Raw genomic sequence first — 26,640 nt, forward strand, 5'->3', positions numbered from 1 at the left:
ATTAATATAAATATTCATGACACAATCTTCACAAACTTCACTTGCATCAACAGAAAGAATTTCACACATCAAAGTGAAAATAACCACTACAACTGTCTAGAGGCAGAAAATTTACACAGTTCCCACCCCTGGGAACCTCTGCCACAGTCATAACACAGCAACTGGCCATGTCCAGCACTCTGGTGTTCAGGACATGCCTTTGTTACACTTCCAGAACATAATAAATGTGTGCCAGCAGCACACCCTCAAGGGTATATTTGAAAATAAACAAAGCTGTCTTTCCAGAAGCCATTTGTGCTACCAGATTGGCAGTGAGCTGTAATGACCATGACACACACCCAGCCCAGCAGGGAATCTGATTAATTTATTCAAAGAAATGAGCTGGTTTTAGACACGATTTCAAGGCACAGTGTTTCCTTACATGGTAATTCTCACTATGTGACCTATCCCATGTTGCCACGTTAGCAATACACTTTCTAAATGTCCTTCCATGGGGTGATCATGTGCTGTTCACCTGTCGGCTTCTGGCAGGCTCCTCTCTGCAGGACTCTGCCATGTGGCACCTCCTCCTCCTAAGGTGAGGCAGAGAAAAGCCTCTATGTGCTGCCACGTGCTTCTTTGTGCTGCCATGTGCTTCTGCAGGCATGTCCCACAGCCCACAGCTTAACTCCATCCCATCTCTTCCCACTGTGAGCCCATTACCACTGGAAGTTCAGGAAATCTCTTTCTCCCTTTCCAAATGGACCAACTGTGCTGTTTCTTTTGCTTCTGCCTCAGGCTGCAAATACAGTTGTCTCTTCAGGCTGTGAACCAAAATGATGGGAGCAGGTACCACACCATTGTGTGTCCTCTTGGAAAGCACAGACTGCAGTTAGTGAAAGGAAAAGTGGAGAAATAAAATATAATAATAACAATAACAATAATTTTTCAAGTAGCAATTGTAAAGGTCTGTCCTTTGATCATTCTCACCCCCAGAAGCTTCCAATTTTTTTAACTCTAATCTCATTTCCCTCTTCTTTCTTTTCTCCATCTTTTTATCTCCTGCTGACTTGTAATTTTACCCCTTGGCCCCACTAGTAAGGTGCTGGGAGGAAATGCCTGAGAGGTCTCTTCTCCATTATAGATTTATTTATTCAGCAAGAGCTGTCTTTGGACCAGGGCTGTTACAACCAAAGCCAATGGTAACCCACGTTCTCGTTGCTAAATTCTTTGGAGCAAGTTAGAGTGAAATGACACTGAATGACTGGTGTTTGTGTAAATATACACAAGCAGGGTTTATTGTAAAAAAAATATGATTACACAGTGTTATGGATGAATAATAAGATAGTTGGTTCTCACAATTAAGGGGTGAACATTACAGGTATGTTAAGAGAAATTTTATAGATGCACAGTTATGTTACTGCAGTGTGTTCCCCCAGTATTGTTATCACGGGATGGCCAGACATTTGGGAAGGTTGGCTTGTTACTATGGTAACACCTGACCTCCAATCAAAATGCAAGAAAGTGATCTCCACCAGTGGACCTCAAGGAAGGAGTCGACTGACGAGGCTCTAGGAGAAGCTAGAGATATAAAAGGCAGAACATCCATTCTGAAGATGAGCCACGTGGCTGGTAGTCATGGCGGAGCTCCCAGTACTGTAATTTTTCCGTATTTAGTCTTTTTGTTGTATTTTTTTGCTAAGGTTTAATAAATCTTTAAAATTTTAAAAAGTGAGCTGTTGTTTCTCACAGTACAGGCAAGTAGGTATGTAGTGGTTTTGGTGGTTATCTACAGTAATCTCCTGACAAGAGTAGGAAGATCTCATCACACAAAGGCCTCAAGACAGGTCACACTGGCCATTACACATCCAAAAGCTCTCCTCCTCCATTTTAACAAAGCACCCTGGCACCTCCACAAATGGGAGCATGTTTTGAGTCATCATCCCTTCACAGTTCAGTCCCTCACAAGGGGCCTCCTGGCATCTCGGATGCAGGATGGCAAAGGAATATTCTGCTCAATCCTGGACTTGTCTGTACTCCCAAAGCCCTTTCAGACCACAGGCCTTTTGATTAGTCCCCAAACCCCCTGATGTTGCTTCTGTCCCCACCAATCCTTACCCTGGGGCTCTGGGCATTATCTGCAGAGGAGAAACACCTGCCAGCAGTACAGAAGGAGCCCTGAGCCTCTGGCCATCCCAGTGCCCCTCTGGGACACAATAGGAAGCCGGGGCTGTTTTTAAGGTAGATTTTCCACCCCTGACAGCAATGCTAATTAGTTTCTTGAATATCCCTTGTTCTTTATACCTGAACTAGCCACCTTTGGAGTCCTGCTTGTGTCGAAAAGGCAGGGCAAGACGGAAGAGCAAGATGGAAGAGGTGGCACCAGCTCTCTGACCAAAGGGCAGGTGGCCCATCTCCAAGGCAGGCTCAGCACATGGTACACTGGATCTGGGGCAAAGGGACACTCTGGCTTCCAAGCAAACAGTCACATCCAGTGCTGGTGGGTTCTCTGGCACAATTTCCTTGGCAGGGACAGAACTGGAGGTGGCTATAAGCGAGCTTGGGCTCTCCTGGGGGCTTGGTGGGCAGGACAGTGGTGCTGAGGGTTCGGTGGCAGCCCTGTGTATCCATGGCCTTCCAGCAGGCAGACAGCTGCCACTGGTTCAGGGGCGACCCCCAGGCAGGCATATTTGTGCCTCAGGCTGATCAAGAGCAGGGCCAGCACGTGACCCAGTCCCTGCTGTGTGCCCTGGTACATGGTCAGGGAATAGTCTCTGCAGTGTCCATGAGGAGAGCTGTCCCATGGTGCTGCCAGGGCTCTCCTGGCCCAGCTGGAGCTGCATCTGGGAGAATGCCAGTGCAGGGGACACCCAGCACTCTTCAGGCAGGGATGTGACTGTGTCAGGACCTTCCTAATCAGAGACACTGTGTCAGAACCCCCGGCTCTGCTCCTGCTCAGCAGCACAGGGCCACACTGCTGAACCCAGGACATGCTCCTGGGGATACTGGGGACTGGTCCAGCTGCAGGTGGGGAAGGGGGATGAGTTGTAGTGGGATGAGACATGGCACAGAGCGCCCTGGGTGTCCCAGGTCTGCAGTCCTTTTTCCCTGAGGGGCAGCATCTGCTGGTGGATGCTGGAGGCCAGGATTGTGCTGCAGAGATGGCATCACAGGTGTGAAGGAGGCTCTAGGAGACCTCTAACCTGCCAAAGGGAGGCTGGGGATCGATCCTGACAGGAAATATGGGCACTAATGTCTTTACAAATGACTTGATGGGTGAGGATCTTTAGGAGAAATAGGTGTTAATGTCTCTACATCAAGCTACAAGTCTGTTGCAGAACCCAGACAATTTGACCCAGACAGTTTGAACTTCAGGATCATAGGAGAAATGCATCCACACAAGTCTACTGCAGAACCCAGACAGTATGAACTTCCAAACTTTGGGGGAAAATGTCAATACATATTCAAGGGGGAATGTGTGGTAGGTGGTTCAGGAAGGCTGTACCTTCCTAGTTCCTCAGCCAGTGGGGAAGGGAAGAGGGTAACATGCGGCCAAGAGTTTAGGATAAAAGGAGGCAGCATCCTCCAAAACCAAGAAACTGCACAGGGGTATGTCCCAGTGGACTCTCTCCCTTTACTCAAATAAAGTTGCAGGACTCCTCTGTCTCCTTTAGCGACAATGGCTTTTCATAGAGTGGCTTTTCTGCACAATCCTCAGCTTCCAGAGCATTTCCTTCTTTTCCCTTTCTGCCCCACAGAGCTCCCTGCTCCACCTCTGTTCTGGGCCAGCTGGGGGTGCCTCCCTCTGCGCCAGCTCCCCGCAGACACGTGCACTGGCTGCTGCTGCTACTCCTCCCTTTTGGGTTCTAGACCGCTCTGGGTTCCAGTGGGAGCCCAGAGCTTCAGAGAAGCTGGCTTTTAACTTGTGACAAGTCTTGCCACAGCAAACAAAGTGTCTCAAGTCAACACTAACTTTGGTGCCTAATGACAGTCCCTTGATGGCGGTCCTGGTATCTCATCCCTTCCTCTCCCAATTTGCAACAATGTCAGCTTTGCCGGTTCTTGGTTTAGTTACCCTTCATTCAAAGATTCCCAGAGATTTTTTTCATTCGTCCACTATGCACACAGTGATTCCTGGAGGGCTGCAGAAATGCAACACCAACAGCAGTAGTCTCCTCTGGGGTTTTTAGAGGGAACACCCCCTCATACAGCTGTTCTGAGCCTTCCTGCAGCCAGATTTTACTCCTAAAAATGACACAACTGAAAAGCTCCAATGATCAGTGACCTAGCTGAGCAGTGATCAGAAAAAGCAACACTCTTTATCCCACTGAAGCCTAATAGTGATGTTTGTTGGAAAAATAGCACCCCAATAAGTTCTCTTGTGACAAACACAAAAGTTTTGGTACAAAAGAAGAAGCTTCTGATTAACGAAATAAAAATGTAAACAAGCAATGAGAGCAGACACTGCTCTGCCTTCTTGGGGCAGGAAGCCAGAATGTCCCTCTGCTCTGTAAAGGACATCCTTCTCACCAAAATTAAGAGCTCTGGAATGCACCACAAAGCAGTCAGTGCTCACCAGGCTCTGACAGCAGTTCAGCCTGGGCAGCTCAGCTGAGATGAGTGCTTGCACTACTTCAGTGCTCACAAGAAGCATCTGGACCCCACTTGACTCTCAGGAAATGTCTATAGATCCCAAATAGCATCCTCATTTGGAAAAAAAAATAGCTACAGGCAATGGGATGATGGGATACAGGCAATGGGAAGGTCTTAAGCATCTGGAACAACAACTTGCATTTTATTATCCAAAACCACTCTACTACTTGCTTGTAGAGTACAAGCAGAGACAGGAGGCAAAGTGAATGTGGAGCCCCACAAACCCTGCTCCATCCTGAGGAAGCATCTGTGGTGCTGTGTCCAGGCTGGACTCCAGGTAAATACATCAAGAACGTCACTGACACACAACAGTAAATCAAGTGCAGGCCGGCAGGATTGCTGGGGCTGGAAGTAAGGGATGCATGAGGAGAGGGGGGATGAGGTTTGTTCATTCTGGAGTATCAAAGGCTTTGAGGATGCCAGTTGCTGCCTTCAGAAGCACGCACCTCATGAGAAGATGCTAAAGGGACAGTGCTGGGTCCTTAGAGGTGCATGATGATAGGACAAGTGTTGATGGGCTCACAGTAGAACACAGGGAATTCCAGCTGGCTACACAAGAGAAAAAAACTACCATGAGATGGCTCACGTGCTGGAACAGGGCCCAGAGAGTCTGTGGGATCTCCATCCCTGGAGACACTAGAAGCTCAGCTAGAGGAGAACCTGAGCAACCACTCCTAATGGAATCTGGAGGGGGAGGCTGCTCTGGAGACCTCTGAAGCTCCCTTGCCACCTACCTTGTTCTGTGATAGCACAGAGCAGCAGAGATAGCACAGGTTTAATAAGAAAACTTGCAATAGACTTCAATAAAACCAAATGGGTGACCACAGCCCTGCCCACAGCTGATACCAGGTGAAAGAAACGCCCCATAAGAAAGTGAGAGGAGGACAGAGGTTGGCGTGCTGGAAGGTAACCAATGACAAACCCAGCCCACCCTCCAGATTTCTCATTGTACTCCATACCTTTGTGTGGGAGAAGAGGTTTGTTTTGGTCTGTTTGGAGGATACCTTGTAGGAGTCTCCTAGGTGCACAGAGCAGATGTCTTCACTCCACCTCATCCTGAGCAGTTCTGGCAAAGTGCAGACAGTCTGTCCATTGTCCCCAGCCTGCTGGGGGCAGGCTGTGGAGTCCCCTCACGGCCTCCTTCCACAGACCATCCAGCTTTTCCAACTGCTGGGCCGGTGGAAGACATGCAGCAGGACAAGGCACTTTGTGTGGCAATTGGAGAACAAAGGACAAGCAGGAAGTGTATTGCCGGAAGGTTCAAAGCAGTGAGAAACCCGTGTGGAAAGAAAAACTGTCCAGCTGGCAGAGATTAGGGTGCACACAGGCACAGATTTGCTCAACTCTCTGCAACTCTGACAATCCACCAGGTAGGGTCTGTGTTTGCGCTTCTTTACAAAGTAAGCGGATTAGCTCGGAAGGGAGCTCTGGAGGCCTTTGCTCAAAGCAGGGCCTTCAGCTCTGATGCGACAGCATGGCTGGGTGCCATTCCCTGGCAGAATGCAGAGCTGCTGGTCGCACACAGCGACCACAGCGACCCGGACCCAGCGGACGGTCCCTGCCGCCAGGAGCCCCCGCAGCCCGCGGGCCCAGGGAGCCGGCTCTGCCCGCGGGCCCAGGGAGCCCGCTCTGCCCGCAGCCTGCGGGCCCAGGGAGCCGGCTCTGTCCGCGGGCCCAGGGGGCCGGCTCTGTCCGCAGCCCGCGGGCCCAGGGAGCGGCTCTGCCCGCAGGCCGCGCTCCCCGCCCGCTCCTCGGCTGCAGGGGCCTCCGGGCCCGCAGGGAGCGCTGCAGCGCGGCTCGAGGCTCGGCCGGAGGCGGCGGGAGCCGCTGGGCCCGTTCGTGGTCAGGAGCGGCCTTGTCCCGGCGGGGACAGAGTGCTGTCCCCCGGACAGTCTGGCACAGCTGCCCGGGGGCTTTTCGCTTCTCCCGCAGCGCTGAGCACTGCGGGCCTTGGAGCCGCTTCTGGCGAGGGAATCCCTGCTGTGGCAGGGCCGGGAGTCCAGCTGTGGCTTCCATCCCTCTGCCTCTCCTCCCTGTGCCAGGTTGGCAAGTGAACTCCAGCTCCGAGAATCTGTATACATGAGATCACCTGGGGGTTTCTGCCCTGTGCAGAATTTGGCCAACTTGGTAAGGCCTCTGGAGGGATGCTCTGCCCAAAAGGAGTCACCACTTGCTGCCAGGACATGCCTGCAATGAAGGTGGAGTGCTCTCTGCCAGAACTGTGATTTGTGCCTCAGGACCTGAGAGGTGACATCATCCCTAACCGGAATGTGAGTGGAATCAAATCTGCTCGCAGCTTCTCCAGTGTTCCTGCAACAGAACTCAGGAAGTCCATGTCCCTGCATAACCCCGAAGTACATCTTTGCAGGTGGATGTGCATGGCAAGGCTTGAGGGGTTCCTCCTGTGTTTTTATTTGTGCTTTCCAATAAAAACGTCCAGTTCTGCTTTGACCATGAGGTGAATCCAAAAGAAATTTATGAAGATCTGCCCTTTTCCTTTCCTGGAGAATCTCTGGCCACAGGGCACAGGCAAGGTGACTATCAGCCTCAAGAATGCATCATGAGGTAACTGTGCATGTGGCGTGGCCACATGGTAGAGGCAGTCCTGAAGCTTGAGAGCCTGTGATACTGTTCTGGCACTCCAAAATGACTGACAAGGACACAAAGATAAATTAAAGCAAAGTTGTAGGTGCTATGAGTATCCAAAACAAAAGCATGCAGCCTCCTGACCAGTGCTGCCCTTTCTTCAGGGATGCTCCAGGGGCAGATTTCTGGAAGAGCATCTGGATTTGCTAATTAACTTAGTGGTTTACTAGACCAGATCCATTCCCCAGCCTGTTGGGCTCCATGGGCTCGTGCTGCTCACAGAACTTTGGTGCTTCTGCAGAGTCACCATTCCTGATGGCTGTACTGGACTAGACATAGGCATGTTTTGTCTCAGTCATTCTGATTTACAACAGGCAAGATATGACTGTAGGAGAGAGTCCCATGGAGGTTGGGCAGTGCATTCTTAGCCAGTTTCCTGCTCCTCCCTGAGTTTTATGCTCAGTTCCCTCCTCCAGCGCACTTCCTGAAGGAGAGCTGAAATGGCTGGCTGTGCATGCATGAACAAAACAGCACAAAGAGTCAAGTTTACAAAAAAGCTTGTACCTGGTCAACTGGAAAATAAAGTGGATTGGGCCTACTCATTCTCTTTTCCCTCCCTTTCTTTTTCACTTTCTTTGTCTCACAACCCCAGCCCTGGACCACCCATGCAGCAAGACCAAGATGGGATCTACATACTGATTATAATCTTGTTCTCTTTCTCCCTCTTCTGTGTTTATTCCTCTCCTGAGCAAAGCACACTTACCATATTCCACCCCATACTCTGTAGTGAACTTCGTTGTGCAAGTGGGAAGTTTATGGAAATGTGTTGTGGCTTGTTGGGCAGCACCCTGTGGAAGTGTGTTATAAGAATTTACAGGCTTGTTGGCCAACACCTTTTGAGTCTAAGCAGTGGGCTGGTTGCCAGAGTTAGGGTGACTGTACAGTGAAACATAGGAGTTCCTGACATGTATCCAGCAGCTTTGTTCAGCCTGGTGAGAATTTATGCTGAACATCATTCCCCTGACCAGTGGGTCGTGACAGCAGCAGCACAGGCCCAGGCTACCATCTTTGGCCAGGGACAAGGAAGCTCCCAAGTCCCAATTTCCTTTGCAGAATCCCTTGTGTCAGCAGCATGCCATGTCTCCAGGACTCACTCCATGAATTGCTGCTCTATGTAACTGCCCTTCTTTGTTACTGCTGACTACCTTTAACAGCCTGGGACACAGCTGGCCTCATGCTGCTGGCCAGCATCTGCAGGGGCTCTGTGGTGTGACGTTCCTGAGGCTGCCCTCCGTAGAAATTGCTGGAATTCTTGCCTCGTGTCTGTGCTGGACACAAATGAGAGCTAGGACAGCAATTTCATTGGACTGAGCCAGGACAAGCCCAGACTCAACTGCACCAGACTCAGCTCCAGTGGGAAGGAGAAATTCACTGGGGCCCAAGGCCACCTGAAATTAGCTGCTTCCTTTACCAAAACCAGGGAAACTGGCTTTACTGGGAGATGTGGGGAGTTCAAGGAGGAACACTCAAGTTTTTAAACTTGTCCTGCACTCATACCCCCTTGCTGAGCCATGCGATGATGCGGATGTGGTGTGGAGGCTGCAGGCCAGGGTGCACAGGCTGTGGCCCTGCCAGTCCCCGTGGGCTGCTCGGGGTGGAGCTGGCTGTGTGCAGGGCCCTGCTCTGCCACCTGGGAGTTACAAGCACACACGTGCTGTGGCTTGTTCACCTGACTTTGCAGTAAATGATTCACCCAGTGCCATACACGCTTCCTGCTGCAGGCACCCAAACCTTCCCAGCATTTGTCACAGGCAGAGCTCAGTCACATCTGTTGCACACAATGGGAAGGAAATCTGAAGCATGTGGGAATTTTTTTCTCGTCAAGCTGCTTTGGTCCCTTCATCTCATTTCCAAAGAGATGATAATACCAGCCCACAGTTTTCCTTGCACATTGAAAGCAAAGCAACTGGGCTTTCCAGAAATGCCTCAACCCCATGAACTTTCCTCTCCCCAGTGTACCAGCCCACAGCTCCTGCCAAGCCCCATGCATGCTGGAAAGGGGGTCCCTGCTCTGTGTTGCTGCTCCTCCTCTTGGTAAGCCCAGCTCCTGCTGATTCATCACTTACCTGACCTTCACCTGGAGTGCAGTGATATGCACCAGCCAGGTACTGCTCCTTGCAGAGCTGCTTCCTCCTGGGTAGTTCCTATCATTTAAAGGGACACGCTCACCAGGGCAGTAAAACCAGGTGCACTGATCACCAATGGCATGGGGAAATACCTAGGGGCTAAGGGAAAACAGAAAATGGTAGGAATTTCCTCCTACCATCAGTAGGAGGAAAGTACCATCCTCTTACAAGGAACCTCTGTGCCTTGTGGTGGTTTTGGGGTGGTTTTCTTTGTGTTCCTTAAGTCTTGGGGCTTTCTGCATTTTCCTATAGACAAAGCTGGTTATTTACTGCTGGAAGCAAGGCACAACTCCTTGATGAAGGTGGAGGTTGTCTAGTCCCTGGCTCAAGCAGGGTCACCTAGACAAGGTTGCCCAGGGCCTTCGGGGTGCCCTATGACTCTTGGAAAAAACCTTGAGGAGGCTGCAGCTGTGGCTGAGGACCCAGAGCAGGAAATGTCTCCTGTGAGCTGCAGGACCCGCAGATGTGCAGAGCCTGACCACCTCCATCGTCCCTACAGCCCAGCATCACACTGAAAATAGCTGATGGAGCCAGCTCTGCTTCTGCAATGAGAATCTGGCAAGAGAGAAGAAAAGTCAGCCCCTGTAGTCCCTTCCCCGTATAAAATTAGACAATATATCCTAGAGGGATGGCTCTTTCCTTGAAGAAGTCTGGGCAGATGCTACGTGATGACAGCCAGCAGAGCCTTCCCAGAGTCTGGGGCCAGGCACATGGGCTGTCTTTGCCCAGGGTGGACTGTGCACCCATGGGCACCAGTGCCACCCCAACCTGAACCAATGCTCTCCCTAGAGCCAGGACTGCTGGGTGCAGGCAAGTAAAGCCCACCACACTGGTCTCTGGCCCCACAGGGAGCAGGCAAATGCCATGAAAGCAGCAAAAGAGCCTGATTCCCACCACATTCCAGTGCCCCCATCTCCGTCAGGCTGATGGAAAGCCTGAGTAGCCTGATTCAGCAGGCTGGGGCACTTCTGCCTGCTGTGTGATGAGGGTCCCAAGTCACACAAGTGTGATAGGGTAGCACTAGTGTGGAGTCTTGTTGCCAAAGGATGGGATCCAGATGGGACAGAGATGTCACATAAGGCCACGGCTTGACCCAGGCTTTCCTAGGCAGACAGGTGGTGACTGTGTTGGCTGCCAGCCGGGGGAGTGCCCACCAACCAGCATGGGGTAGAGGGACTTGAGGGTGCATGCCAGAGTCCACAGGAGCCCTCAAGGGTCTCCCTGGATCTGCAAAGTACTTGAATTGATAATCTCAACTCAGACGTGAGATAACTGCACCATTCCTTTGCTCATTCCAACTTCCAACCTTCCAACCTTCACAAGACATTTTCTTGTCACCCTGATTTTGTAAACATCAGAAGACTTTGTTAAGTCTTCTGATGTTTACATTCTTTCAACAAACTTTCTCACACACAGTTCTGTAAATAACCTATGTTTTGCATTCTTTCATGGAGGTGGAGAGAATTGATGGACCCTTGGTCTGTCCAGTGGCATTGGAGAGGTGGCACTGTCACCCTCCAATCCACTGTCACCTTTGGAAAACTATAAATGTTGGAGTCAGAAAATAAAGGTGCTTCTTTTTTGTTCCCCTCGAGAGCAGCAGTGTCTGTGTCATCATTTTGTGCCTTATCACAACATTTTCTCTCATGAAGTTGTTTCCCTGTTCTGCCTTTCATGTTCAGAACCATGAATGTCCTGGATGCTCTATTGCTTCCTTCCACAAAGCTGTAAGTTCCAGCCTGGATCAGTAAAAAGCAGAGAGGCTTATATCCAGTGCTGCAGCAATTCCTTTTCCAGAAGGCAGAGCTGTGCATCTCCCCCAGCAGTGCCTGTTCCCAGGTGACACAAGCAGGCCAGCAGCATGCATGGTACACATACAATGGGGAGCCAGTGCTGCTGCTGGCTGGGACGAAGGGCAAGGCTGGACGTGGGGACATCTGGGGGTGTGTCAGCACTGAGACATGGATGAGGCTCCAGGTCTGGCAGTCACTCACACAGTCTGGTCATCCAGCTGCTGCCTGCAGGATGTCTCCATAAGAGGCATCACCCCAATGCCCATGCTGGCCTGGGGAGTGCAAAAGGAGAATAAATTAGTCCTGCCATGACTCAGAGTTCAGGGCAAATAAAGTCTGATTTCTCCTCTTCTTCAGCCCAAATAAGCCTAGCTCCTGTCCTGACTAGCTCAGCAGCCTTTACCAGCCTCACTCCAGTATGGGATCTTTCTTATACTGGGGAGCCCTAAATGGAACATAGCATGCAGAAGAAGAGGGTAAAGTATTGCTTCACCAGCCCATTTCTGCACTCCTGCTGACCCAGGCTGGGACCCACTCCCTGCATGGACCATGACTGCTGGCATTTTCACCAGAGCTCAGTGCTCCCCCACTGCAGGCTCAGCCTGAGTCCTTGGGAGCTTAGCCACACACTGGCCTTGTCTACAGCCTTGAGCCACGTCAGCGGAGCTGGGTGCAGGGCTGACAGTGCTGCCTGTTGAGTTGGGTAGCCCAGGGCTCAGCCCCAAGTCCTCACTGTCCAGCCAGACACCAGCCTTGTGCCAGCAGCTGGCAGCAGGGCAGTAGCTGCATGATTACAGTGGGGAGATCTGCTGCAGGGCCAGCCCTGTAACCCACTAGCTGCTTGGGCAGTGAAGGCCAGAGCATTAGGCATCCCTCCTTATCCCCTGTTATCTTCCAGATAAACCCAAACTGGGTTTTCTGTCTCTCATACAGTCATCCACTTGTCAGCCAAGGCTGTCCTGTGCTGCCCCGTGGATCCCTCCCTGTGGGGTCCCACAGGGCTGCCAACACAGCCCAGGCACAGGGCAGCCCCAGGGTGCTGGGCATGAGCGGGGACAAAGCATGCACAGAGCAGCCCCAGGGGCACTGGGACAGGAACACAGTACAGGGTGGCAGAGCCCATGTCAGGAGGGCTCTGTGGATCCCTATGGGTGGAAAGCTGGTTCTCCCACATCTGGGGTACCCCCAAGCAGAGCCCTTCCCCAGCCTTGGCATGCCAGTCCTGCCAGCCCTCAACCAGCTTCATTAACACAGCTCCCAGGACAGGGGAGACCTTTGTGGCATATGGGGTGATGTCATGGGTGGCACATGGCAGCCCTATCACAGCCATGGGGTGGACTCTGCCCTGTCTGCAGTGCATTGCTGTCAGGGAAATCCTGATAAGGTGAGATAAGCCCACACTGCCAAGCACCATCCATCAGACCCCAGTGTCTCCCAGTTAGGATTAGGGCACACGGGGATCCACAGACCACCTCCCCTGCCCCCCCCCCCCCCCCCCCCCGGGGCCCGGAGCTCAGACCACCTCCCCTGCCCCCCCCCCCGAACGCCAGGACACAGACATGACTCCAGATTAGCCCTGGAAGAAAAAAACTCACCAGAGGAACCAACCTTCCTTCCTTCCTTCCTTCCTGCCTTCCTTCCCAGAACTTCCCTTCCCACAGAGAGGTGCATGTGGACTTAAGTGGGCCAGTTCTCCAGAGCAGGGCCAGCATCCTTGTGGGATGCAGCAAGATTCCCAGACACACTGGCCACCCTAAACAACGTTTCCCTGGGGCACTGGGGCTCTGGGATAGGTGGAGGGGTAAGCTCTGCCCCACAGCCCAGCTACCCTCCCAAAGTACTGCCAGGGTAGAGAGATCCTGATTCCCAGGGGGATATTGTACCAGCATAAGTTGTGCCACCAGCTGGAAAGCAGCTCTGCAGGGATCCTTGGGATGCTGCTGGGCACCAGCTTGGCAGAAGCCAGGGATGTGTCCTCATGGCACCAGGCAAAGCTGGGCAGGGAGCGCCAGTGGGGAGCCTGTGCTGCTCCAGCTGTGATTACCTGGGCAAGGCACAGACATGCTGGGGTGAGTCCAGCAAAGTGCCGTGATAGTGGTGGAGTGACTGGAGCACCTGTACTCTGTGGGGTGGCTGCAGGAGCAGGGTCTGCTGAGGCTGGAGCAGAGGAATTTTGAGGGATCCTACTAATACACAGGCAGGGAGGGTGCAAGGAGATGAGAGCTCTTCCCAGTGATGTCCAGTACTGGAACAAAATGCAATAAGCACAAACTGGGACATGGCAGGTTCCTTTGAATATCAAGAAACACCATTGTACTGAGTGTCAGGCCTCAGTACAGGTTACAGGAAGAGTTGCCCTGGGGGGTGTGGTGGCTCCATCCTCAGGGATCCTCAGCTCTCAGACAGGTCTCATTCTGGGCCATGGGCAGCTTCTGCAGGGGCTGGACAGGACAGTGCTCAGTGTCCTGACTGCACACAGTGGACACTTGAGCTGTGACATGGCTACAGCCTGTGCGGGACACACACATGGGCACGCACGGCACAGGGGCATACACTCACATACGTGTGCACATGTGTGCTCAAAGCGAGTGTGCAGGCACCTGTGCACACCTGCACACACACCTGCATCCAGAGGCGTGCACGTGAGAGCGCACTCGTGAGTGCCCAGGGAGAGAGCGCGTGGGGTGGGGTGCGTGTAGCAGGGGGTGCCCGGGATGGGGGGGTGCCCGGAAATGGCGGGTGCCCTAGAGGGGGGTGGTACCCGGGATGCTGAGCCAGGGCTGGGGACCCCGGCTGCATCCCGCCGCTCTACCCCCGGGCGGGGCGGGGCGGGCAGGGCGGGGCCTGCGCGGCGCGGGCCAATCAGCGCTGTGCTCGCCGTCGGGCGCGGGGTTAAAGCCGGGCGCCGTGGGGGGGGGCGGGGCGGGGCGCGGGATGTGGGTGCGCGCGGTTCTGGCCTGTGCGGCGCTCTGCGCGTGCGCGCGCGCCTGGCTCGGCGGGGCTGTGTGCGCGCGGGAGGCGGCGGGCGCGGGCGGCGCGCGGTACGTGGCGTTCCTGAGCGCCGGCACCGCCACCGGACCCGCGCTGGTCGAGAGCATCTGGGCTGCCCCCGGCCGCCTCCGCGCCTGCTGGGTCCGCCGCGATCCGCGCCTCGCCCGCGCCTTCCGTGCCGCCTGCGCGCATCGCCCGCCTGCCGCGCCCGGGACCGCGCTGCGCCGGGCCCTGTCCGCGCTGTGGCGGCGTCGTGCCGCCTGCACCGACCCCGTGCCGCCGGGACCGCAAGGCCGCCGCCGCCGCCGGGGCTGGACGCTGCCGGGAACGCTGTGGTGCGGCGCGGGGAACTCGGCGGGGAACTGGAGCGAGCTGGGTACGGAGCGGCGGGGGGCGGCGGGAGCACCCGGTCTCCCTCCGCGGGACCGCGCTCATCGGCGCCTCCGCAGGACTCTTCCGCGGCCCCGACCGGTGCTGTCGGGAGCACGACCAGTGCTGGGCGCAGATCACGGCGCTGCAGTTCAACTACGGTATCCGCAACTATCGCCTGCACACCGTGTCCCACTGCGATTGCGACGCCAGGTGAGCCCGGGGCGTGAGGAAACGGGGGGCTTGGGGAGCCCGCCCTCCTCACCGGTCCCCTGCCCGCAGGTTCCGGCGATGCCTGCTCTCCATCAACGACACCGTCTCCAACATCATCGGCGTCACATTCTTCAACCTGTTGGAGGTGCCGTGCTTTGTGCTGGAAGAGAGCGAGGAGTGCATCCAGTGGCACTGGTGGGGCGGGTGAGCTCCTGGGGGTGCCCCGGCCCTCAGCGTTTCCTGCCCGGCTGCCTCCTCGGGCACTGGCTGGGTTGGTGTGCAGGACCTCACAGTATGTGGTGTCCCCAGGTGTGAGCGTTATGGAGTAGTGCCTCTGGCCAGGATGGTGCAGCAGAATCAGTACCACCCCAGCCTACCATCGGAGGAGAGGGGCAGCCCCACTGTGCAGCCCCCGGGCAAGGGAAGGAATTTCTCTAGAACAGGGCGTAAGCGGTTTCGACAGGAACTGAGGGTAAAGTCTGGGCGCCGCCAGGCACGGAGACCTAAGACAGCCCAGCAGCCACAGGTCCCAGGTACCCCTGCCTCGGCCAGGGACAAGGCTGAGCTCACAACCAGGCACCCAGCAGTGCAGTGGCGGCTAGAGCCTGGCCATGCAACAGCATCGACAGTGTCAGGACGGGATTTGGTTGGAGCAGAGCAAGGAGCTGGAATCTCAGCACGTCCTTGGTATGGCAGCCTTGGACCAAGCCCAGCCACAGCACAGTGTGGAGCCACCCCCATGCCGGCAGTGAAGGGGCGCAGGCAGCAGGGTGAGCCGGTACTGTGGGCAGCGTGTGCACACCACAGCTGGGGTGGCCCAAGGCCTCAGGCTGGGGGGGTCATGCGCTGGGGGTGTCCATTACCTCCCCGCTCTCCTCAGGCCTGGGCAGGGGGTGCAGGTGCAACAAGCACCTGGGTAAGTGTGAGCACCAGATTGCTCCCCATGAGGTGAGGTACCAGCTGCACAACGTGGACAGCCGGACACTCTTCCACTGCAACTGCACGCGCAGGTGTGAGTCCAGGAGGAAAAGGGCACTATGTGCATACAGAGGAGGTGGGATGCCTGCCCTGGCCAGCACCTGGTGACACGTGCCCTCCTGTGCCTGCAGACTGGCACGGTGCCTCCACAGGGCAAGGGACTGTAGTGACACGGACTTGGCTGTCCTGGTTGACCGCATCACCATGGACTGCTTTGTGCTGGAGCTGCCTGCTGCCTGCAGCCCAGGCAAGGGGTCACAGCACAGGTAAGTGGGGAGGTCAAGAGGCCAGGGCCTGGGTGGGGCAGGAAAGCAGTAGTGCAAGCGTTGGCCCCTACTCTGCTGTGCCACAGCCAGGCTGCAGGGCAGGGGCAGCAGATGTTGGTGCTGCAGGGTTACAGTGATGCTCACAGCTTTGCTTTTCCAGCAGCTGTACCATGGTGACCAGGGCTGTGCTTGTACCTGCACAGCGGCTCAAAAAGATTCTAAGACGCAGTGGCCCTCTGCGTGTGAGCTCCAAGGCCAAGCATCCACACTGGAAGACACATGCCGTGGGAGAGACCCCCTGTGAGCAGTGCCAGCATCTGGTTGTAGAGCAGACACCAGCTTGGCCCCACACAGTGCTTCGATGACACCCAAGTGGTGTTGTCTTGGGGAGGAAGGGGAGAAAGATGTGCTGCACAGCAGCTGCAGCTGGGAGCTGCTTGGGGTCTGGTCCTCAAGTCAAAGGATGGCACTGAGCATGGCTGTTGGCATGACAGCATGGAGCTGGGGACCACAGCCAGAGCAGGCAGAGGGACTGAGAAGCTTCTCAAGGAGCTGTGGCTGCCATCCATGAGTATCAAAAGCAAGGGGAAAGAAATAGGAGGGCTCAGGAAAGAGAAAATCCATTGTCCTTCCCTGGTGTGCTCTGGGGCAGGGGGGGTGGCAGGACACCCCACCCCTAGATTGGTGACCCTTCAGCTGGAGGGCCTGAGCAGTGAGGTGTAATCCTGCCCAGGCAGGGTAGGAGGGGTGGGGTCAGTACCTGAAAGCAGCAGAAAAAATAAAGGGTGGCTAGTCAGAGCACCGTGTATGGTACAAGAGTTGAGCCTGCTGTCCCCTCTTGACACTGTGGTCCCCACCCCAGGGCTGATGCTGCCCCCAGCAGTGAGCACAGTGCAGCTGGGGTGGGCAGGATCATTTATTTTGTCACTTGCACTATGTTCAGGCTGAGGCACAGTGGCAGAGCAGGGAAGGAGCAAGCTTTGATCTCCAGGGTACCCTGTGGGAGTCCTTGCTCTGTGCCTGTCACCATTCCTGCCAGAGCCCTGCCCTGGCCTTTTGAGCCACCTCAAGTGTGAGGCCAGCACTCCTCCCATGGGACAAGAGTCCTGCACTTGGAAATTCATGAGAGGTTCCCCAAACCACATGAGACCAGTTTTGCCCATGCTCCCCTGTATGGGGGAGCAGCAAAGGGGGGCCTCTACTTGCCAGGCACACAACAGGGGTGAGGAGTCACTGCAATAAATAACGGAGGGAGTGTCTCAGCAGGGAAGTGGCAGAGGAAAGCACACAGCAAGCGCGCTACGGGGAGGAGGAAGGGAGCCACTGCATCAGCGGCCCATGGCACAGCTATGTCTGTCCAGCTCCTGGGGGCTGTGCCCCTCCTTTGGGGACGGGCCGCAGCCTGGGGGGCTGGTGGGGCTCATTCTTCGGCAAGGATAATAGCCCTGGTCTGCACTCTCCCGCTGCCGGCCCAGGGCCTGGTCAATCGTCTCCAGGCGCAGTGCAGGCAGCAGGCCCATGTTCCGGGGGTCAGCCCTGGCCAGGGAGCTGTCAGCAGAGACACGCCGGAGGCCACTTTGCTCCTGCACAGTCTGGTAGAATGAGCTGCTGTCTGGGCTCTCAGCTGCCTCTCCCAGCTCCTTACTCTTGACTTCACGGTGCCCCGGCTCCTCATGGGGCAGATGAATGGTGGGGATATTCCTGGGGAGGCTGCAACGGCTCTGGGGTGAGGGACTGCGGCTTGTACCCCTGTCCCGGCTTGATGGCCGCAGGATGAGGCCCTGGAACTTGGCCAGGCTGGGGCTTCGGCTCCGGTGACGTTTCATCTTGCCCGGGCTGGGACTACGGGATTTGGGAGCCAGGAGGACAAGTGTACTGTCATCCTCTTCTGAGCTGCTGCCTGAGCTGTCTGTAGAGCTGCTGCCCTCCTCTGACCTGGGTAGGGAAATCTGCACCCCTGCATCAGCACTGCTAGCTGACCCTCACAGGGGACTGTTGGGTACCACACCAGCTGGCCTCCCCCATCCAGAGACAACCCCGCCCCCCACCATATCCATCCCCCCACACCTCTTGGCTGTGCTCACCTGGAAGGGCTCAGTCACACCAGCGATGCTACTGGAGATGTTGCTGTAGTATCCAAGGATGTATTCGCCGTTCCCCTTGGGCAGTGCTTCCTCAGAGAACATCACCTGCAGCCCAGAGACACCTGATGGGCACAGGGGTGCTCCCCCTGCCACCTCCAACCCCAGCCAAAAGCACAAATCTCTGCTGCCCATACCATGAGCCTGCCCCATACTCAGCAAAAGCAAGAATGAAGTGCCTGCCTCCCCCATCCAGGGGCACAAAGGGGCGATTGTCCTCCCTCTATGGGGCAGAAGGGCCAGCAAGACAGCAGGGCTGGCCCCAGCTCACCTGTGCACACAGCTGCTTCTCCAGGCAGCGCTCCCCATCATCGCTCCTGGCCCAGACATAGGACACATAGTCTTTAGGGTGCCGAAACCCCACCTGTGCACAATACATGGGACAATACAAGTGAGTGGGACAATGTGAGCCCCACTCAGCACAGTCACTCTTCAGTCTCCTGGTGCTCAGCCTGTTCTGCTCACACAGGGTGACCCAAAGCTGCCTTGCACCCCCCTGCAGGTGTGCCCTGGGGCCATGTGGAGCCCACAGAGCAGGGGGAAGAAGGAACTGCTGGACCAGAGCCTCCTGAAGCAGGACCACATCATGATGCCAGGGGAAGGGAGGGCACAGCTCCATGCCCTCACCATGTTCGCTGGTGGGGAGTAGCTCAGAAGGGACCCCGCAGTGCTGTGCAGTGCTCCCCACTCCCTCCAGCCACAGCAGCCCCCAAGCCCCTACCCGGTAGAGTCCTATCCAGTCCCAGGAGCTCCGGTGGAAGCCAACAGCCATCTTGTACCTGACAACTGCCTGCTCAGGCCTGCTCCACTCGTCAGCCACATAAATCTCAACCAGGGGCTTGTCCACCTTAGAAGCAAACTGTCAGAGACAGGTATGTGGTGAGAAAGGGCATGGCAAAGAGCTGCCTCTGCTGCATAGGGACCCCATGCATACACCCACAGCAGCCCCCAGTAAGAGGCAAGGCAGCTGAGCTCACCAATCCGAAGCTCCCCACACACAAGGCTGGACATTCTGCCCCTGCAGCTCCTGCCTGTGTTCCCAGCAGCCCTGGACAGTGCTCACCTGCACGGCAAAGATGGCAGCTACTGGCTTGTGGTCACTGACGGTGTATTCCATGTGACTGCAGTAGCACAGCTGGCTCACTGACAGCACACCCTGGCTGGGCCGGTGCCCGCCTGTGCCCAACCCCTTGCTGGGAGGTTTTATCTTCCACAGGATGCGGTCAGTCCAGGCAGGTTTTCGCTTCTTGGCACTGCAGGGCACAGAGGGGCATGTCTTGCCTGGCAGGGGCAGTGGGCTCTGCCCCAAACTGCCTCCCCCTGGCACTAAGGCACTTGTGAGCAGAGGATGTGGCTCATCTTGGCACTCAGCACAGCTGCAGGGACAGACCTGTGCTGGCACCAGCACTGCCATCACATCACAGTCCAGCCTGTGCCCGCCCCAACATGGCTGCTCTCCCCACCCATTCACACCAGCACCTGCACTGGCTATGAGCCCCACAGCTCCTGCATCTCTCAGCCCCACCTCATGCCCAGCTCTCCTCTCCTACCTGCTGTCATACTTGTTGGTGCCCACATCAAACTTGAAAGTGGGTGGGAAGTTCAGGGGTCCCTCCTGGAAGCCTCTGAGAACAGGCCACGTGCTTTTGGCAATGTTCAGCTGTGGGGAAGGAGCACAGCAACCCCCATAGCCAGACCCCTCCAGAAATCCTGCCAAGATCTCCCCACCCTCACACACTGACATCCCAGTCCCATTCCTGCCAGCTCCTACAGCTCTCAGGGTTTGTCCATCTATGCCAGCAGCTAGTCTGTAGACTCAGTGCCTCAGATCTTCACACACTCATGAAGGAAGTGTGCCCAGCTCCATCCAGACTGACCTGGGATTCTGCTGTCCCTCCCCCAGAGACAAGAGAGCCAGGGCCCTTTGTGTCCTACCAGATGCAAGAGGACATGCCCTGTCCCACAGTTGCATGGGCAGTTTTGGGGAGAGTCCTTGACTGCTAGGGGTCCAGTGTAGGCTGGCAGCACACCCACCCCTCACCTGATCCTTCTCCCAGAGCTGGCTCAGGACATTGCTGTCAATGGCATACTTCACAAAACAGATGTCCAGGCTCTCGATGCGGAAATTCAGGTCCCCAAACCAGAACACGAGGCTGTGGATGGTAGCAAGGGCAATGGGCTGAAAGGGCTGAGGCTATCAGAGGCAGGGACAGCAGGACTAAGATGGCCCCAGCCTGGGGGCAGCCTTAGCCCACAGCACAGGTGCTCTTGGGAACACTGGCACAAGCCACTGCTCAGCCAGCAGCCTGGCCAGCTGCCAGGATTCTGCAGGTAAGACCATTAGCCATGGGCCAGACTTCCCCAAGCTGAAACCAAGGGTGGAAATTTCCACAGTGAGGCACCCATTGGATTGAGATCACAAAGCCACAGGGACAGAGGGACAGAGCTGGCCCCTCTGACTGGTCCCAAACCCCAACAGCGCTAGTAAGGCAGGAATTGTACCAGCCCTGAATGTGGTGAGACCAAGACCCCTCTATAAACACCTACCCCACCATGCTGAGTAGTCCATGCTGGGCCAGCTCTGCAGGCAAGACCTGATCTCCAAGCTGTGCTGGGATGCAGGGGAGACCCCTGACCCCACATGAAGGTGGTCAAGGACTGGGACTGGCACTAGAGCCCAGACTGGGAAGCAAAGTGGTGGGGTACGCACTCATGGTCCAGGATGCCGTTGGCCACGGGCCCCTCAAACTGCTGCATGTGCAGTATGGTGGCAAAGTCCTCCTTGCGCTGCTCTGCCTTCTCCAGGTGTGCTGGCAGGTGGCAGTTCAGGAAGCAGACCATGTGGCCGAAGATGGAGAGACGAACACTCACCCCACCCTTGTTGCCCTGCACCAAGAAGATCCCATGACGCCTTGAGAAGCCAGCCCCTTGCAGTATCCCCCCAGGGCCACACTCACCCAGTATCCCCCCAGCCCTGTCCTGGTGCAGTCTGTCTGGATGTCCTGAAGGAAGGGCAGGTGGTAGTACTTGGCAAACACCAGCAGGATCACACCTTGCATCCGCACTGTGCTGACCTGGAATTGGAGCAAGGGCTGGAGTAGGATGGTAGAGAGCCTGGGGACAACTCCCCCCATTCCAGGCCATGGGGCAGCACCTCCACCCTTTGTGTGCCACTGCATCCCACAGATGACTAACAGCACATTTGGTTCAGAGATCTGTGCGTACCCTCCTGAGCACTGACAGCCAAACCTGAGCCTCAGTGATGCTGGGCTTACATATGCTCTGACACAAATGCCTTCATGAGCTGAACCTGTCTGGGAGAGCTGAGCCTGCCCCGAGTCTCGCAGGCTGTTGCCAGCAGCACCGGCCAGTTCCCACATTCACCTCCTCACCCTGGTTCAATGTCACCCCAAAGCACCAGAGGGGAAGCATAAGCACAGGAAAGGCAGCTGGGTGGCACAAGCCACCCAGCTGGGCGAGATGCAGTAGCGGTCCCTGCTGCCTGGATGGCTGCAGGCTGTCCCTTCAGCCAGCTCTCCCACTGCACCTCCATCCCAGCTTTCTATTCCTGTGTCCCACCTGCCTGGCAGGCAGAGAGAACACCAGCAGCCAACCCCTTCAGGACTCCTTACCAGGATGAAGTGGAAGGGGCTCAGCACATCCATGAAGAGTTCACTCCACTGATCTGTGAAGAGGGCATCCTTCAAGCGCTTGTTTATCTTGGAGTTTACCTCCTGCAGCCTGAGAGGAAATGTACAGGTCCTTCAGCCACACCAGGAAACCAACTGTATCCCAGTTAGTGAGAATCTGGGAGAGAAGCACAATGCTGGGCAGCAGGAGAGGGTGGGAAGGGCAGTTCAAGGGAAGACATTGATTTTGGAGCACAAACCAGCCATGTCCTTGCTCCAGTGATTCTGGGCCATGTGGCGGCAGGAGGCACAAGTGGCCCTGAATGCAGGAGGCTTTGGCCCTTTCTAAAGCAGAAGCAATTAAGCTGCACAGGGTTGAGCAGAAGCCTAAAGCCCATCTCGGTGTGTAAGAGGGGCTTACGGGGCCTTTCAGTCTCTACAGAGAAGTCATGTCCCAACAGCACAAGGTGTCCAAATCTATTCGAGCTGCGTAGCTCAGAGCAGCAGCAACCAGAAAGCTAACAGTGCTTCTCCCAGCTCGGCAATTAAGGAAGAGAAGGAAAAACGTCCACAGAGAACACCACAATCAGGAAATTTCTTGCCCAAAAATATCGAGTGCTTAGAGCACAAAGACACAGGTCAGAGGAAGGACACAGCCAGGCAGAGATGCCAGGAAGTGAGGAGCAGCAGGACACCCTGCCCTGGCCAGAACATGGTCCCAGCAGGTCTCTTACTATCAGCTACACCCCTCACCCCATTCACCCAGCTCAGGTTGACCTCTAACACCCACACAGACCCATTCCACTGGCCTGCAAGGCCGAGGGGACTGAGAGGCTGGCTCCAACATAGCTCCAGCAGTGTCAGCCTTTACACCACTATGCCCCTGCAGCTGGGAGCTCAGGGGCAGTCCTGGAGGCAGATACAGCTTTTCTACCTCATACCTATAGGCAGAGGCTGCTTCCTGCTCCCTGTGCAAAGACAGCACATCCCTAGCTTTAGCAGGAATTCATACCACTGCAGTCCTCAAGGGACAACCACCCTCACCTCACCAGCCTCACCACAGTGCTGTGGTACTGCCCTGTCAGCAGGTCTGTGTAACAGGGGGATGGAGCCAATCCAGCCTCGGGAGAACAAGAGATCTATGCCCTTGATGCCTGCATACCACATACAAAAGCACATAGGAGGAGAATGCTCCCAGAGGACTTGGCCAGGTGAGTCAAATGCTTTGACAGACCTGACCCAAGGACTGTCACAGCTCACGGCAAGAGCAGGGCTAACTTGGTCCAGCATAGCCAACCTCAGGCTCGATGAGTATTCAAGTCTAATCAGTACTCAAGGGTTACAGTTCCTCTCAGCACTCCCATTCTACCAGGAGCTGACTCTCCATCACCTTTTCTGACATGCTATCATTTGTGACACACACCCCTCCCTACTCCCCATGCCCCAAGGGAGGCTGGGGCTGCAGCTCTTCCATTCCTTGTCCCCCACGGCTTTGGGGATTCCTCAAAAAGAGGATTGCTAGAGGGGGGAGGGGAAGGAAAAGGAGGAGCTGCACCTCATCTTCTTACCCAATGGCGATCATGTCCACATCGTTTGTCTCGCCCGTGTTGAGGTGCAGCAGGGACGTCACATCATTTGGGGGCATGGCTGTACCTACGTTCCAGGTGACCACTGTGATGCTTGAAAGGACAAAGGAAGAACAGCTAATACAAAGGCTTGGAGGGGTTCCTTGTAACCCTGTTCAGCCCCCAGATCCACCAAGGAAGCTTTCTGCTGGCAACAGAAGTAGCCAAGGCTGAAGCTTAGTCATGGCATATACACCAGGTCCTTAACTCCCACGAGACATACAGATCCTTGCCTCCAAGATCTCCCAGGATCTGCACCTGAAATTCTAGAAACGAACACAAAGAGCCCTCTGACACGGCTGACACGGGCAGGCTGTGAGACAGGGTGTCTCTGGAAAACCACTTCCCCCCCTTCCCCAGGAAGGCTCAGGCTCCTGGGGAAAAAGACCCGGATCTCAGTTCCCAGCCCCTGCCAGCCACAAAGGCCAGAGCAGCGCATGTGACAGCGGTGCTGCAACCCCGCAGCGGTGTCCTTCACCAATGCAAAGCCACATCCATCAGAACACATTAATGCCATTGCGCAACGGGCAGCAGCGAAGGGCCCGCAGGCTCTTTTGGTAGTGACAGGAGCCTCAGTCAGAGGGGAGGCGATTCAATAGGGAAGAAGAGCTGCGCCACGCTAGCCTCAGTGCTCGGGGACAGCCGGGGCAGGTAGCACTCACTCCGCAGTCGGTGTCTCTATCACGATATCCCGCACGAACAGTGGGCACCAGACATCCTCCCCGCCGGGAACTTGCCTGCAGCCCCGCACCCCAATCCTGCTGAATCCGCCACAGCGGGAAGAAGGGGCACAGCGGCTGCTGCTCCCACGGCACTGCGCCCCGCGGCCCCACTCACCGGAACGCGCCGTCCTCCGGGGCTCGTCCCGGGCAGTCCGGCAGCAGATCGCAGACGTCGCTGGGGCCGAGACGACCGAGGGGCCGGGCGAGGACGGGCAGCTCGCCCGGCTCCGCTCGGGGGGTCAGGCCCGCCCATCCGCCGGCGAGGAACTCGCTGGACACGGCCTTGGGCAGCGTGGGGGCGCGGGGCACCGCGGGGCCCGCCCAGGCCGCGATGTGGTCGCTGGACTCCGCTTTGGGCAGCATCTCCCGCCGCTCCGGCGGGGCCGGCGCGGGTAATGTAACCCGGCCGGGCGCTGCCGGGGACGGGGGACTACCCGGGCCGGGGGACAGCAAGGCCGGCAGCGGGAGACCCTCGGGCGGGGTCTGGGCCTGGGGCCGCTCCTCGGTTCCTGCGCGCCGCGAGCAGCCGTGCCCGAAGCCGTGCCCGTCCGGTCGGGAGCTCCTACGGCCGCCCGGGACGCCGCCACCGATGAAAGGCGCCGCCGAAACCCCAACGTCGGGCGGGAGGCGAGCCGCGCTCCCGGGGCCGCGCGGGGGGCCGGGTCGAGACCCTGCGCCGGAGGCCGAGCCCCGGTCGGCGCTGCCGCGCCGGGCCAGGTCCATCGGCGGGAGGAGACCGGAATAGGAACCCCCGTGACCTCCTGTGGCCTGCTCACAACACCCCCAATGCAGCTCAGGATGTCATTCACCTGCTTGGCCCTGAGGAGATGGTGAGCTCATGGGCAGTGAGGGTCAGGGTGTGTGGGGGGGGTGTGTGTGTTGGTATGCACTGTTGGTATGTATGTGTTGGTGTGTGTTGCTGGGGTGTGTGTTGCTGTCGTCAGTATGTGTTGTTTCTGTGTCGGTCAGTGCAATGGTGTTCTGTGTGTATGTGTAGTTGTTTGTGTGTGTTGCTCTGTGTGTGTTGGTGCTGTTGGTATGTATTACTCTGTGAGTGTTGGTGTTCCTGGTCTCTGTGTGTTGCTCTGTGTGTGTGGTGCTGTTGGTCTGTGTGCTGCTGATCTGTGCACAGTTGGTGTGGTGGGTTTCAGTGCTGGCTAAATGCCAGGGCACTTATTAGAATGTACTTATTAATTTCCTGCTGTGACATAGGATTAGGAGGAAGGCAAAGTAGGCTTAAACGTGAAAAGGGCATAAAGAAAAGTTTATTAATAGTAACTAAAAGAAAGAATAATAAGAATTATAATAAAGTTTTTAGAACACTTCTCCCCCCATAACCTTTTCTTTCTCTCTAACAATGTACAGAAACAATGCAGTCGGTTTATTACTTTTAGAATAGCCTTTCTTCAGTTCACTTAGGGAGAAAAGTCTCTCTTGTTAATTTATGAAGACTGCTCTATAAGAAAACAGTTCTCTCCTGGCTTTGAATTTCTATGAATAGTAGCCACCAGGAAAATCTGCAATTGTGAAGTCCTTCCCATTTTTCACAGCTTTTCTCACAGCTGTATTTATGGACCATGTCAATTTATGGGGTACCGTTTTAAAGATGAACTGTTTAAGAGCAAAGGTTCTCTTTATCTATCTTTAAAATCATCATTTCTGGGAATAGAGGTCTTCTTTTCTCCCTGGGGGCACAGGGTCTTCATCACTCTTTTCTCTCTCTATATATAAACTTCTTAGGGGATCACAGCTACTTTAACATCTGCTTACTTTAGCACAGAGGCCTTTGCTAGATATCTACCATTTGAACGATTCATCTCCCCATACTTTTCAATGCATTACAAAGAAAAAGAGCCTGATATATCAATTATATTCTTCTCCATATCTTTATAAGAGGATTTTCAGCCTAAAACTAAAGGCATCTCTTCATCCCTCCCATCTGGGTCTTGACTTCTTCTTCACTGTCTTCATTCACAGTGTCTTCATGCTGTTCTGCTATGTGTTTCCACTTTGTCCTTTTCCCTCACTCAAGGGAGGATTGAAGCACTGAAAGAGTTAATATCTCACCCAGGGCCTGCAGATGGTTATCTGACCATGGCCAGGCTCTGTAGCTTGCAGCCAGAGCTGGGCTGGGGGTGAAAGCAGTTAGGATCTCAGCAGCCAGGCCAGAACACAGCAGCAGCACACCGGGGGCTGATGGCTTCTCCTCCCCCTGCCCGGTGGGTGCAGGTGAACAGCAAGAGCAGCAGAATCTTGGCCGAGCCAGCCCAGCCCCGGCTGCTCCTGGGGCCCAGCGGACCCAGCTCGGCCTGGGCTGGTGGCAGGGCAGGGCTTTGTAGCAGCAAGATGTTAGCAGCCGCAGCCATGGCCCGGCCCGGCCTCGGCCCCGCGGCCTCCCCTGCCCTGCCCGGCAGCCGATGGGGCCCGGGGGGCTCCCTGGGAAGGGGCCCGGCCCCACGGCAGGGGCTGCCCGGCCCGGCCTGCCTGAGACGGGTCTGGCCTGGCCTCA

At 55.8% G+C, this 26,640-nt stretch overlaps 3 protein-coding genes across 10 annotated transcripts; 1 reads left to right on the forward strand and 2 right to left on the reverse strand.

The window, feature by feature from the left end:
* Nucleotides 1-355: 355 nt before the first annotated feature.
* Nucleotides 356-7,812, reverse strand: LOC121344448. 2 transcript variants are annotated; one of them, XM_041420407.1, is made up of 2 exons: nt 5,592-7,812; nt 356-865 (listed from the first exon to the last, which is right to left on the reverse strand). In XM_041420407.1, exon 1 carries the CDS (start codon nt 6,990-6,992, stop codon nt 6,042-6,044), a length of 951 nt encoding a protein of 316 aa, XP_041276341.1. In that variant the 5' UTR covers nt 6,993-7,812; the 3' UTR covers nt 356-865; nt 5,592-6,041. The 2 variants fall into 2 exon arrangements, with proteins under 2 accessions (XP_041276341.1, XP_041276343.1); XM_041420409.1 differs by lacking the exon at nt 356-865 and adding an exon at nt 4,340-5,181.
* Nucleotides 7,813-13,850: 6,038 nt separating this feature from the next.
* PLA2G3 (phospholipase A2 group III) lies at nt 13,851-16,774 on the forward strand. 5 transcript variants are annotated; one of them, XM_041420382.1, is made up of 7 exons: nt 13,851-14,564; nt 14,638-14,770; nt 14,840-14,965; nt 15,080-15,540; nt 15,651-15,780; nt 15,880-16,014; nt 16,175-16,774. In XM_041420382.1, the coding sequence occupies exons 1-7, from the start codon at nt 13,964-13,966 to the stop codon at nt 16,377-16,379; spliced, it is 1,791 nt and encodes a 596-aa protein (XP_041276316.1). In that variant the 5' UTR covers nt 13,851-13,963; the 3' UTR covers nt 16,380-16,774. The 5 variants fall into 5 exon arrangements, 4 of the variants coding, with proteins under 4 accessions (XP_041276316.1, XP_041276315.1, XP_041276314.1 ...); XM_041420381.1 differs by having other exon boundaries at nt 13,852-14,564; nt 14,840-14,974; nt 16,178-16,774; XM_041420380.1 differs by having other exon boundaries at nt 13,853-14,564; nt 14,840-14,974.
* Nucleotides 16,775-16,917: 143 nt separating this feature from the next.
* On the reverse strand, nt 16,918-24,867 carry INPP5J (inositol polyphosphate-5-phosphatase J). 3 transcript variants are annotated; one of them, XM_041420376.1, is made up of 13 exons: nt 24,247-24,867; nt 23,353-23,463; nt 21,788-21,896; nt 21,113-21,229; nt 20,866-21,041; nt 20,703-20,786; nt 20,197-20,308; nt 19,706-19,815; nt 19,219-19,408; nt 18,877-19,014; nt 18,427-18,519; nt 18,099-18,203; nt 16,918-17,963 (listed from the first exon to the last, which is right to left on the reverse strand). In XM_041420376.1, exons 1-13 carry the CDS (start codon nt 24,852-24,854, stop codon nt 17,343-17,345), a joined length of 2,574 nt encoding a protein of 857 aa, XP_041276310.1. In that variant the 5' UTR covers nt 24,855-24,867; the 3' UTR covers nt 16,918-17,342. The 3 variants fall into 3 exon arrangements, with proteins under 3 accessions (XP_041276310.1, XP_041276311.1, XP_041276313.1); XM_041420379.1 differs by having other exon boundaries at nt 17,742-17,949; XM_041420377.1 differs by lacking the exon at nt 20,703-20,786.
* Nucleotides 24,868-26,640: the final 1,773 nt, after the last annotated feature.

The sequence above is a fragment of the Onychostruthus taczanowskii genome, unplaced genomic scaffold (assembly GCF_017590055.1).
Source record: "Onychostruthus taczanowskii isolate IOZ18803 unplaced genomic scaffold, ASM1759005v1 scaffold64, whole genome shotgun sequence".
NCBI lineage: Eukaryota > Metazoa > Chordata > Aves > Passeriformes > Passeridae > Onychostruthus > Onychostruthus taczanowskii.

Bases quoted from the DNA above. Each gene is read 5' to 3' on its own strand.
- INPP5J (XM_041420376.1), bottom strand. From the start codon at position 24,854: ATGGACCTGGCCCGGCGCGGCAGCGCCGACCGGGGCTCGGCCTCCGGC. The intron at 21,230-21,787 runs GTAAGGAGTCCT...CTCCAATTCCAG, and splicing joins GCCCCTTCCACTTCATCCTG to GTCAGCACAGTGCGGATGCA. The intron at 17,964-18,098 runs GTGAGCACAGCC...GCAGGGGTGCAG, and splicing joins GTGTGACTGAGCCCTTCCAG to ATTTCCCTACCCAGGTCAGA.
- LOC121344448 (XM_041420407.1), bottom strand. From the start codon at position 6,992: ATGTACTTCGGGGTTATGCAGGGACATGGACTTCCTGAGTTCTGTTGC.
- PLA2G3 (XM_041420380.1), top strand. From the start codon at position 13,964: ATGCTGAGCCAGGGCTGGGGACCCCGGCTGCATCCCGCCGCTCTACCC. The intron at 15,541-15,650 runs GTGAGCCGGTAC...CGCTCTCCTCAG, and splicing joins GAAGGGGCGCAGGCAGCAGG to GCCTGGGCAGGGGGTGCAGG. The intron at 16,015-16,174 runs GTAAGTGGGGAG...TTGCTTTTCCAG, and splicing joins GGCAAGGGGTCACAGCACAG to CAGCTGTACCATGGTGACCA.